Below are 13,404 nucleotides of genomic sequence, written 5' to 3'. Positions count from 1 at the left end.
GTGGCGATGACAAAGGGGAAGAGCTGGCAGGGTAGTGAGTTGAGAACACAGTCCCTGACATTCTGCCCATTTTTGGTTTATATCAGTTTTCTGTACATTGTGTTCCTTGACTGTCACAGGAATGGTGGATTCGTCAATGATGCCCATCATGGGCTACCTCGTGGACTTGCGGCACGTGTCCGTCTATGGGAGTGTGTATGCCATCGCAGATGTGGCATTTTGTATGGGGTACGCTATAGGTAAGGACACTGGCTTTTCAAATCAACCTTTCATCTCAACGCAGGACAGATAATGCCTACTTAAAATTATTGCATTGTTCTGTCTACGAGACATTTGGAGAGAGTTTTACCTAATTCTCTGTTTCCTGAAAGGTCCTTCTGCTGGTGGTGCGATTGCAAAGGCAATTGGATTTCCATGGCTCATGACCATTATTGGGATAATTGATATTCTTTTTGCTCCTTTCTGCTTTTTTCTTCGGAGTCCACCTGCCAAGGAAGAAAAAATGGTAAGGAAAATTGAGGATGCAATGTAGCATTTCTTGATGATTTTAGCCTGGTCTTCTGGATAGTTTCCCCATGGTTTAATTCTAAAATATATTTCTGCTCCTTTTGGGCAGAAACCTCCAAACATAAATGATTGAGAGTTCCTTTTTAGTTTGTAGCACACAGGGATGTTACTTCTTTTATTTTTTACTACTTTTACAGTTATTTCTTTGAGGCATTATGTTTATAAACTTGAAGAATGAAATTATTTTTGTACATAGATTAGCATCAGTATAGCTCTTTTGTCAACCAGATATAAACCTGGGGTAGTTTAATGTGATTTTTCATGGTTCTTGAAAATCTGGGACATAATTTTTCTGCCCCCTTTTCTCACTCTCATGATTAGCCATTTGTAGTGCTGTTTGCTTTTCTCCTACCCCTTACAGTGTTCAGTAGTAGCTGGTGTCTTGGTCCTTACTGTGTGTAGGATCCTGGAGATGGTTTTAGGTGTTGAAAAACCATTGAATATGCACCTTGGGGCACATATGTGAGCACACAGAGCAATTTAATTCCTAACCTCATGACCAGAATTTTAGCAATAGGCAAAATATAAAGTGTCCCACTTTTGAACAAGTTCAAATTTGTTGATTCTAAATTTGAATTTTGAAATGCATGAGTCATTTTAACTTTTCTAAGGTGTTTGACTTACTCAGCAAGGAGAAGCTCAGTGTTTCTGATAATCCTTCATTCCTGGTTGTAATGTTACTGATTTTTTAAATATCAAATTCTAAAAGACAGTCATCCAGCTGAATGGAGAGTGCTTGCATTATGAATGAATGAGATGAGCAGGGAATGATGTTGTGTTTATGAGTAGATGTGAGGTTCATTTGTGATGTTCTCTTGGAAGTACATCGGTTCTTTTGGACAGATGAACTGAGTGGGTCTTCATGCTTTGGCATTTCCTCAACTGCCCTTTGATGGTTTTCCCCAAAGGTAGATGTAAAGACGGACCCTAAAGTTAGACTATGTGCAGCTTACGTTTGTCTTGGGCATTATTTACATTCATTAATTCATTTACCATATTTAAAAAATATATCAAGCACTGGGCACTGGCCTTGTGCCCTTTATTTGACATAGGGCTTAATTAGTTGATTTTGAGTTATTCATGACCCATTTGACTCATGGAGAAGGAGTGGAAGGTGCTGCGGAAATACTGGGATAGAAGTAACTTTCTCTTTTTTCTTTCCTCTTGCTTAGATGCCTCTCCAGCTCTAAACGGCTATACCACTTTCTCATACCTCTCTTAGGGGACTTACCTGTTTTCCAACCTGGTTGTGTAGCTTGTAGCTTGTCAGAAAATTCTTAGCACAACTGAAAACTGTCATTTTCATGCCACCATATCAATTCGATTAAAGCTGAATGAAAATTACTCCCGACCCTTTTGACAAATTCCTGTTGAAGACTCTTGGGAGATAGTGAAGGGCTGGCGTGGGCCTGGGAGCCGAATTGGCTGCACCACAAAGGGGCTGTGTTATTCATGGCTTCCTCCTCTGTTCTATGGGGAAACGATAGCATCTACCTCACAAGGTTATTGTGGGGATTAAACGAAAAAATCCCAACAGAGTGCTTGGTGTTGTGTCTGGCTCGATAAATGTATTGTTTTCAGTATCACCCCACTCTTCCTTCTTGCTTTTACCTAACTCTCCGGCTTACGCTGTCAACCCAGACTCCCTGGTTTTCTTCCCTCTGTGATGTGACAGCTTCCTTTTGCTATACAGACCCCAGCACTGCTGAAGGCAGCAGACATTGGTGGCTGTTGAGTTATCGATGTGGGCAGCAGCATGCTGGCTTATCGGAGGTACTGGAGGAAATGAATGAGGGCAGAGGACAAGCGGGTGAGCGCCCAGCCAGCCACCACTTTGTTCTGCAAGATGACTGGCAGAGGCAGGCTGCAGTACCTCCTCTCTTTCCCCAGTTAAACCAATGCTTTAGTTCATTTATGAAAAAATGCTGAAGGAAGTGGAAGAGACAATCCTGAAAAGCAAAGCAATAAAAATTACAGGTTTCCAGAAAGCCTCTTTCATTGTAAAATGTCACAACCCTTAATAAGTGCCTAGCAAGATAAATCATTAAAAACTTGAGAAAGTGTGCATCTTGCTGCCCATAATTGTTGCCCATAGTTGAAGGCATCACATTGGATTCCATTTGACTTGCATAATGGTTACGTGTGGGGGTGGCAGCCATCAGCTGCTTCCTACTCATTGTGCAAGCTGGACAGGAAAAAAGCGGGCGGAAGTCGATAGCATCTGATGATAAGGGGTATGCGGCTGGACAGCAGCGTGCCGTGGAGGAGGAGGAATTGATCACTGCACACTTGAGAAGACCCAGTACAGACAAGTGCTGGCATTCAGGATTAGCAGTCACCAGATGCAGAGGAAGGGTGTGAGAGCCAGTAGAAGGCATACAATCCTTAGTAAATGATTCTTTCATTAGACGGCATCTTGATAACAAGGTGTTTGGACTGAAGCTGTTTTATATTGAAAGATTTAGTGCTATTTTCATGGATCACAAGTCACAGAATCATGAACTAGTTTGTAAGCACTTGAGTTTTTCTTCCATTTGGTTTACTGGATTTCTGTTTTGATAATCAGTGTTATCAATACAGGTGGAAGAAAAACCTGTTTGTTATTCAAGTCCCTCTGGAAGTATAAGATATATCAATACTGCCATTTGAGGAAAACTGTGTTCCAGTTATAAGATGATTACATGACAGCTCTTAACTTTCAAAATACCAAGTGTTTTGGCATGGATCTTTTTTACAGGTTGAAGAATTATTTTTAAAGATAGGACACATTTCTTTTTTTTTTTTTGACCGGTAAGGGGATCGCGATCCTCGGCACGGTGTTGTCAGCACCACGCTCGGCCAGTGAGCTCACCGGCCATCCCTATATAGGATCTGAACCTGCGGCCCCGGCGCTACCAGCACCGCACTCTCCCAAGTGAGCCACGGGGCCAGCCCAATAGGGCACATTTCTTAATGTTACTCTTGAAGTTTCTAATTGTTGTCTGGACAGGACAGTAGGTTGGAGAAATGAAGCTTTCTTTTACTGGATGGCTCTCATAATTGTGCCATAAAGTCCCTCCAGCAACAACTCTGTTTCTGGATGCCATGGGTTGGAAAGGGATGGCTAGAGGCTGATGAGACCAAATATGCTCTGCATATTATAATCTATTTGTAGAAATTTGTCCCTTTGCAGGGCATTTACATAATGGATACAAAACCACTGTTTTTTCTACTTACATTAAAGAGAATAAAGCCTTCCTATTGTGAAGGCCTGGTAACTTTCAAAGTGTTGAAGATTGAAGCTCTTTCCTTTTAATGCTTTTATTGTTTCATTATCCCAGCTTCGTATCCTTCGTATTCCCACCTTTTATCCTTCATCTGGTCCAACATGTTTCTACCTATTTGGATATCCTGACTCTGCTCTGCATCTGATGTGAATGAGGATTTGGCGGGGGCTGGGGCTCAACTCTTGGTAACTGGGCTTTGCTCTGAATTCCAGTGTCAGTCTCCTCCTTTGGGTTTTCTCTTCAGTTGAGAGAAGAACACACTTTTCTCCCACAGCAGTGCCTGGAGTGCTGCTTTATTTATTTAAAAGATGACCGGTAAGGGGATCTCAACCCTTGACTTGGTGTTGTCAGCACCACGCTCTCCCAAGTGAGCTGCGGGCCGGCCCTTGGAGTGCTGCTTTAAATTACCTGCCTGCTCCACAGGCCACTCCGTGCTTGCTCCTTGCACACTTGATTTACCCACCTGATGCTATTCGTGCCTTTCTTTTCATGGCACTTTTGAAATATTATATTGCCGGCTGGCTTATTTAGTCATGTAGAACTTTTTAAAAAGTACAACTATTGCACAATAAATCATTCAAGAGAGGTTCAGAAGCCTCTAAATAATAACATATAGCTTTCAAACTAGTAATCCTTAAAAACAGTAGGTTAAAACTGTCTTATCTTTATAAAATAAGGAGTTAATATTTTTGCATTTTGCTCTCTTTTAGGCTATTCTCATGGATCACAACTGCCCCATTAAAACAAAAATGTACACTCAGAATAATACCCAGTCATACCCGGTAGGTGATGATGAAGAATCTGAAAGTGACTGAGACTCTCAAAAGTCATCAAGTATTTAATTGTTTAAGTGTTTCCAGTGAAATGACTCATCTAGAACTGTCTTAGTCATACCATCCATCCCTGGTGAAAGAGTAAAACAACCAAAGTTTATTATTTCTTTTCCATGGTTATGATTGATTGCCAACAGCCTTATAAAGAAAAAGAAGCTTTTCTAGGGGTTTGTGTAAATAGTGTTGAAAACTTTATTTTATGTATTTGATTTTACTAAATATTATACAATATATTTTGACGAAATAGGTATAGTGTAAATCTATAAATATTTGAATCCAAATCAAATATAATTTTTTAACTTACATTCACAAACACTTGGGCAAAAAAATCTTATATTTTTTCTGAATATTGGTAATGAGTGTTTAAAACTAAAGCACACATTATCTCTGAGACTCTTCCAACAATGAGAAACTAGAAGTCTGAAAAACATAATCAAGTAAGACAGCATGTGATATAGTGACACAGAATGAGTGCTATTTAACTTGTAATTACTATCAATACATTTATGAGTTAAAAGTTGGTCATCTCAAGTGCAGAGGACAAGAACTTGAGTCAGTCATCTTTTGGATTTATCCATAAATCTTAGCAGGCATTAGTTTTTCTATGTAGTCACCTACCTGGAAAGAGATGGTTGTAAATTACATGTTTACATGTCATGTGGTTGGCAGCAAACATTAAAGCCAACGAGGGAAAAATACTAAATGTTCTGAAAGCAGAGAAAAGCACCCAAATGTATGTAGTTATGAACTAGAAGCTTTTCATTTAAGATTTATACTTCATTGTCTTATTAAATGAAAGAAAATTGAGGGTATATGTACCCTACAGTGTCAAGGTTATTTAAGCATGGTAAGATTTATCAACATCTAATTCAAGTTTTAGAAAAATAAATTTAAGACGCTAAGAGCTGCTATAACTTCAAAAATCTGACTATATTATCTTTGACCTGTTTGCAGGTCATCCAAGTGTTTTCCAGGAATCTATTAACTTTGAGTTCTCTGAAACTTATTTTCTAGACTTCTGAAAGTTGCTCATTCACATCAACGTGAAAAGATTTTAATGATGATGAAGGAATTGTTTAAGTCTTGAATCATGTTATGAAAACAGGTAAAAATAATAGGGTGGTCAGGACATATCCCTTTTCACAGGCAGAAAAGAAAAATCCAACATCTAAAAATGTCTATGTGTTACCATATCATCTAGTGCGTTGTGTAGTGTAGTTTTTCTAAGCATGACAACATTGATGTGCTTTTTTAGTGAAATAGTAATTACTGTTAGTGAACATTGTCAGTTTGTATTGTTTTATATGAGATATGACTGGTGTGTGAAGATAGTATGGAATATCTCAAATAGTACTTGTTAATTCTGAAGTCCTGTCATGAGCAAAAACTACCTAATGTCAGTTTTGTTAAGCTAAAATTGTGTTTGTGTTAACTTGGCATCAGGAGCAAAGAACTATAGAACAAAGACTCCTCAACCTTATAACTATTTCTTATTTTCTAGGAAAGTGGTTAATATTTCTTTTGCTTTATGAAGCTTTTCTGTGGGGCTTGCAATGATTTGAAGTCTGGTTTCCATGTGCAGTGTGTTTGAAGCAAACATCCTACTCATTTATTTGCATTGGGCAACTTACACAAGTCTGCTACTTTGGAAGATGGCTCTGGAGGAGCTCTTATAATGCTAAAATAAAAATGCAGGATTGCTTCTACTTCTACAGGAGGAGAGCCTTTAAAAAGAATGTGCTACAAATTGGTTTTCTTAAGAGAGTTTGTGGTTCTTCCTGCCCCCAATACCATATAATTTATTCCTATTTCATTTTTGCCTTTAAGGCTTCAGCTTCTGTAACAATGACTGGCAAAGGCACGCCTGCTGTTGATCCCTAGGGATAAGATGAAAAATATGAATTTTTCAGAACTGTTGTGGGAGCAAAAAATATGTTGTATCTGAGGAAAAAAATTATAAGTTCTTTTGTATGACTAATATTTTGGGTTAGCAAGACTGTGAAAAGGCTTTTTTCTTTTTTAATGCATGTATCAGAACAAAGAACATACAGCTCTCTGAACATTTATTTTTCGAACAGAGGTGGTTTTTATGTTTTTACGCGGTAATACAGATACAAAAATATTGAGGTAGCAAAGAATATTCCACTCTTTTGACTGCTAAGTGTATGTCCAAGTCACATTTTAGCTAGTTTACTTAATAAATCTTCTGAACACCTTACTGTGCCCATTTGTATTCCTTTACAAACCAAATATTATTGTTGGAATAAAATATATAACATATCGTCTTGACTGGATAATTAATTAAAACTTATTCTTCTATGCTTGTAGGCATCAGGTAAAGCCATTCCAGGTTAGTCTGAAACATAGTTTTTGGTTTTCCAACGTTTGTTTTAAATTGATATATATAACTAAACACATTATGTCAATGTGGAAAAAAAACCAGTCAGTAAGTTAACCATGCATGTCTAAACTTTTATTGTCCTGATTGCTGTGAACAGATAACTGTAACTGGTGAAATAATTATAATCTCTAGCCATTTGACATAGGTGCTTAACCTGGGGCCCACAGGCCCCTTAAAGTTCTGTAAAACCCTTGAAATTAGAGAATTTTCAGTGGTGTGCACATATGTGTTTTCCAGAGGTGAGAGAGTCCACAGCTTTAATCAGCTCTCAAAAGGGATTGATTCACTACTCAAAATGGCTTAGGGGAAACTCCCACTATTTTTTTGGTCAGGAAAGCTATTATCTCAATTTAGAAATTAAGGCAATATATTTTTAAATTAAAGTGGTTTTAAATCTGCTCACTTTGAGAATTAAAAATATTTTACTGTTAGTAAGAGCCAAATATTTTCAAATTGCCTTTCTAAAAATTCAGACATAGTTAAATTTAAAACTTGACAGTACCCCCCACAATTTTTAGGTTGTGTTTTCTTCTCTCAGAATCACAGAATATTCTCATAATATTTCAACTAGTTCTGATATTGAAGAATATAAGGCTTGATATTAAGAAAGGTAGCATATTAATTATGATTGCAAAATTTATGCTAAAATGTTGCTCAGTTTGTCTAATCCAATCATTCATCTAAATACCAATGTAGAAAATACACTTTCAGGCCGGCCCGGTGGCGCACTCAGTAGAGTGTGGCACTTGGGAGTGCGGCGGCGCTCCCGCTGAGGGTTCGGATCCCATATAGAGACCGGTCCGCTCACTGGTTGAGCGCGGTACGGGCGCGACACCGAGGGTTGCGATCCCGTTGCCGGTCGCAGTACGGGCACGACACTGAGGGTTGCGATCCTGTTACCAGTCACAAAAAAAGACAAAAAAAAGGGGGAAAAAAAAAAAAGAAAATACACTTTAAGTAGTCTAATTACTAATATACAGCAGAAGCAAACCCATAAATCTGATTTACAAGCTAAGGAAGCACCAATAAAAAAAATTTAATGCTTTTAGGCAGAGTGCAAAATAGCAATGTTGTTTAGCAAAAGTGGACTTGGGTCAACTTGTCTGCATGGCCAAATTATACCAGGTGCTAATTCCATAGGAATGCAGTAATCACCTTTTTAAAGATGTCATCAAATGGAGATATTCTTGTTTTCTGTGGTAGTCTTTATTATTTTTCAAAGCTATTGATAACATAGCATGGCAGCAAGATTACATCAGTAATGTAATACAACTTTTTTCATTGACGCTTTATACCTTACTATATTCTAGGCTATTTGGAGTGTTCCCCCTTGCACTAAAGTACAACTGTGATGCCTCTACTCCCTCTCGCAGTGGATATAAAAATATTGCACTACATTAAAGGTTTATTTTACAAATGTCATTAGCAGCATTACTGAGCTTTCCATAATTGTGGTTCTACAGAGGTAAATACTTTAAAAACATGAGTAGATTCTTATGAAGCCAAAGTTTTGCATTATTTCTACATCTCTTTCAAATGTATCAGTCTTAGCAGCATGCTTGGGTATCACTAAAACTTCCATGGTTTAATCTATAAACACCAGTCACTTACAGATACTCTACTTTCCCGGTTATCAATGGTAAGTTATTTTTTACAAGATGAAACATGATTATACATTGGGCAGATTGTTTCAAGCATGTATTATGAAACAACATTTTAGATTTTAGGGAATTTGGTGGGTCAAGTCTTCTATAGCATTGTTCTTTTAAAATTTGAGCACGCTTAAATAAACAAAAATGGGGAGTACACACAAATATATTTGTTATAAAATTAGCCAAGAAAGGTTTTTAGTGTCCTAATATTTCCCTTAGTAAAATACCAACAGGAGTGAGAGCTGGCTACTGACTTTAAAAGTGTAATAACTTTTCTACCCTCAAAAATGTTTTTCTCACTCATATAAATACTTTTTATTTGTATAGCTTTTTACAGTTCACAGCACTTTTGCATTTAGGCTATTTTTTTCCTCACAATAATCCTATGACGCAGTTAGAATTAGTAGTAGTATTCCCATTGTAGAGATGGTGAAACTGTGGCACGGAGCCCTTTTGTGACTTGCCTATGATTGCGCAGTTCATTAATGGAAGAGCTTGAAATTAAACTCTTACATGGAGTCCTGGACTATAGACCTGGGCCACAATCCTTAATATTACACTATGCCTTTTTGTGCCAGCCATAAAAGCTGTTTCATTTAGTTTTAAATTCATGTCATTTTCACTGTATATCAATTATCATAGCAATTACCTACAAAAGGGAAAAACATATGCTTATCTATTTTATAGGTATATAACAGGCCAAAACTTTTAAGGTATACTAACAGAGGTCAAGCTTACACGTTTTCCCTTAGTCATGTGTTGCTGGGATCCATGAGATGAACACAGTATCAGAGCAGATCTTCATTTTCAGAGAACTGGTCCCAATTCTTACGTAATCTATACTATTTTTATTTGTCTTTCTTTTCTTAACAAATGAAGACAGTCTGAGCTACAGAAGTGTTCAGAACGATCACATTCCTTTAAGACTGTAAGATGCCAGATGAAGCAATAATATATTTTGCATGATTCCTTGCAATCACAACATACTCCGACATGAAAATATTCTAAAACAAAACCAGCAAAAATGAGTTATCAACACAGTCATTTTTAAGAACAGTCCTCTGAAACTTTAAATATCCTTGCACATGCTTTATTTCCTGTGCGAGAACTGAAGATGAAAAATAATCATGAATGTGTAGAACTTCCTTGTTAAAGGAGAGCATCAACATTTTGAAAGATTATATTTCAAAATCCAACTGGTTACTGTTTTTCAGTAATTTAATCTTGTTATCCTCTCTACAACATACTTGACCAACTGCATTCTATATTTATTCCCTATTACATTTTGGTTTTCAATGCAAGCTCTTCAAATTAATCACTGTATTTTTAATATACTTCAACTGCACAAAAGCTTTAGAAAAAAATTTCACAGAAGCATAGAAAGCAAGCAATATATATAAATTTTTTTTTACTAAATCAGCATAACAGACTAAAGCTGCAGCGTCTGCTTTCATGTTACATTTGGCAAAAACAAAAGCACCCCCAAAACCTCCAAATAACAAAAATCTTAAACAAGCAGAGATGACAAACTTCATAACACAAAAGAAAGATTCAAAAGCTGTTCCCTCAATGATTGCTGTTGTCAATTTGGGCATGCAGCAAATTAGTTGTTACAACCGTGATGGAAAAGAAAATATTTCAAGAATCTGGATAGGATCCTATTTAACACTAATTCAAAAACTAAGAGGAAAGAAAATAATACAATGATACATCACACATACATAAACATGAAAAGTTAGCTTACATAATTACATAATTAGAAAAAGTTAAAAATAAATTAGTAAAAATAAATTCCCAGTATAAACCCCAAAAAGCATAGCTATAAATGCAATCCGAAACAACTAATTTAGTGAGCTGGTCATGTTTTTGCTGGAAAACCACCTTGTTCTTGCACAAGCAAATAACTGTGGAGGAGTAGGCCAAAGTGCATTATGAGAGGATTTAAATGTGGTTGTATCTGTGGTACTTTAGATGCAACTTTTCCCCAATCATTTCAAAGTTTAAATAGAATGTCTGTTACACAGATTCGGACGGGCCAAATAAGTCCTCTGATATGCTGCTGAATGGCTGAGAGTCTATTAGTTGGCTTATTTCACTATCGAGGTCTTCTTCTGTGTCATCTGGATACTTGCTGATTTTTTTGGAGTGCTGGTCTAAAGACAGACTTTCTAAAGTTTCGATATCTTCAATGCCTGCTCTGTAGTGGATCATAAGAAGTGTTAGAGCTTGTAGTCTTTCACCTGATTTAGCCAAAGCAGCAGAAAGAAGTGATTTTTTCCTTGCATCGGTTGTTTCTTTTTCTTCTCTAACAATGGAATTATTGTGTTCCAACTCCTGATCAATTTCGTTCTGCAGTTTATCCAACATGAACTCTAGTTTCTGGATCCTTTCTTCCGTAGGCAAGCCCCTGTACAGATCACGACCAATTTCCTTAACTGCAATGAAAACACTGTCATCCAGACCACCCTCCTTTCTCACTAACTTTATTCCTGTGCTGCTTCCCCGCTTAGAAGGGCTGTTTGGACCGCATACTTCTGTGTCACTGCCTTCGTTGTCTGATGTGTTGGGTGTGTGTTTTGGTGAAGGTTCTACGAGATCGGTTCCTGGTTCAGAAAGGCGAGTTTTGGAAACTTGACGCAAATTTAACAAACGAGAACTAGTATTGATAATATGCCTTGTCAAACCTGTTGTTTTATTGACCGACTTGCTAGTTTCAGCATCAACACGAGGAGGTAGGCCTAAGAGGGTTTCCTGTCCTTCCAGCCTGAGGTTTTTCAGGGTCCGGTCTATTCGCCTATCAGTTGCTCCACAAAGAGGAGTCTCAGCTAGACACTTTTCTTGACATTTTTTATGGCAAACATAAGCACAGAACATACACTGGGAAGCAGCCTTAGTCCAAACTTTTTTCTTACAGTAATCACACCAAGTTGGGTTCTGAAACTGAGTATCCTGGAAACTATGTTTATTTTCTGTTAAACCTATCTGTCCAACAAAGTGTTCTTCTTTAGGGAGAGCAGAAACTTCTTCGACCAAATGGACTTCTTTTTCTTTCTCTGCATTAGTAACTGTGTGGTGGTCTGGTTCCCCTTCTTTCACATATTTGAAATGAACAGTAATATCACCAAAACAAAATTTGTCATTGAATCCCTTTTGCATACTCAGATTGCGCAGTGCGGTTCTAGTGACCATAGCCTTTGGTGTGGGGGCTTCTAGTCTTAATTTTGAAAGGTATTCCATGTTTGATGTAGCCAGGCAACCTAAAGCCACCTCTTCAAGTTTTAAACTAACATGCCCCAAACAGATGAGACTTCCCAACTTGAAAGGATCCCTGCACCACAGTGCAATGTTTAAGTATCTGTGGCAGGCTTCTATGTCAAACAAACAGGATGCTCTGGTTCTTGTCCATTTTCCTATCTTATTACGATAAAGAATTTCTGATGATTCCCACGTTTGATGGTCATCCGAACTGTCCTTAGTAGGGCAGGAACTTTCTGAACTAAAATCTTTAGTCACTTCTTGCTTTGCTAAAAAGTGCTTAGATGCAGCTGCATCTTCTACTTGATCCATATTTTTTGCTTGCTTTTCAGCAGATTTATCTGCAGGAGGCGGCGGCAGCACTTTCTCTGGCTTTTCAACAAGAACATCTGGTTCTGTCTGACTTGGGGCATCACTGGAAGGCAAAGGAACTTTCACTTGTGGTCGTGGTGGCACAGGTGGTTTGAAAGTGGATCCTTGGGTGGGTTTTGACACTTGTGCTGGGTCTGTTATCTCAGAAGTTTTTAGGGCTGAGGGTTTATTTCCTTCTTTGGATGGAATTTTTGGTGGCAGTGGGTGACTTCCTACTAACTTACGGTTTAAAACTGGTGATATAGCTCCAAGGGGCTTAATAGAAAGTGTTGTTGGAGTGCGTTTAGGACTATGACTTAATGATTGCACCTCATCTTTGAACTCATTTGGTGCTTTGACATCACTTGCCAAATCTTCAAATTCAGAATCCAGGTCTCTATTTTCAGCATCGACTGCCAACCCGGCGGCTTCTTCTTCATAAATTGGTTGGCATGAGCTTGACAGAAAATTTTCTTCCAATTGGCCAAAATTATCTTGCAGCACTGTGCCTTGATTACTCTGGCCAACAGGCCTTTCATAGTACACCAGGACTCGGTCACCAGCCTGCTTGATAAGTTTCAACACTTGCAGCGTCGATGTGATTTTCACACCTGGTTTAAGATTTTAAAAGGGAAAACACGTAAATTACTGCAATAAAAATCACCTAAATTTTATAATTGCCATCACTTCATGATTATTTAAATAATGGAAGAGTAACAGGGAAACCTCAAAAATATTTTATTTGGCATTCGGATGAATTAGTGTACTGATTCTCAAACCCTGAATGCACTGATATCCTGGAAATGTCCACCTTTCAAACCAGATGATGACACAAAATCCCTAAAAGAGTACCATGCTCCTAACTCCTAATTGCCTCCGATTCCTTCCTAGGTTAAATGACAGTGTTTCTCAGTTTGAGCTGAAGAAGTCAGCAGAGTGAGACCTATTTAAAAGGATTTTATTAATGGTTAAGCCAGACTTAGAATAATGAGAAGCCATGATTCTACTGAAGGAAATTCCAAAATACTCCTGGGATTACAAGCTATGTGATGAATGGTTCAAATTAAGAGACCAATGGT

At 37.8% G+C, this 13,404-nt stretch overlaps 2 protein-coding genes across 2 annotated transcripts in view; one reads left to right on the top strand and one right to left on the bottom strand.

Annotated features, from left to right (window-relative positions):
- SLC18A2 (solute carrier family 18 (vesicular monoamine transporter), member 2) overlaps positions 1-6,947 on the top strand; it is a 32,069-nt gene extending 25,122 nt beyond the window's left edge. Inside the window, exons 13-16 of the mRNA XM_008586984.1 lie at positions 120-239; positions 372-505; positions 4,544-4,615; positions 5,681-6,947. Of these exons, the coding sequence (XP_008585206.1) occupies positions 120-239; positions 372-505; positions 4,544-4,615; positions 5,681-5,713 (359 nt within the window). The 3' untranslated portion in view covers positions 5,714-6,947. The remainder of the gene's footprint in view (positions 1-119; positions 240-371; positions 506-4,543; positions 4,616-5,680) is intronic.
- Positions 6,948-8,254: 1,307 nt separating this feature from the next.
- The window catches only part of PDZD8 (PDZ domain containing 8), an 88,461-nt gene continuing 83,311 nt past the window's right edge, over positions 8,255-13,404 (bottom strand). The window contains exon 6 of the mRNA XM_008586983.1: positions 8,255-12,936. Within this exon, the coding sequence (XP_008585205.1) occupies positions 10,736-12,936 (2,201 nt within the window). The 3' untranslated portion in view covers positions 8,255-10,735. The remainder of the gene's footprint in view (positions 12,937-13,404) is intronic.

The sequence above is a fragment of the Galeopterus variegatus genome, unplaced genomic scaffold (assembly GCF_000696425.1).
Source record: "Galeopterus variegatus unplaced genomic scaffold, G_variegatus-3.0.2 Scaffold4198, whole genome shotgun sequence".
Lineage (NCBI taxonomy): Eukaryota > Metazoa > Chordata > Mammalia > Dermoptera > Cynocephalidae > Galeopterus > Galeopterus variegatus.
Note: the sequence above shows the minus strand (reverse complement) of the source record. Positions and strands in the feature narration are given on the sequence as shown.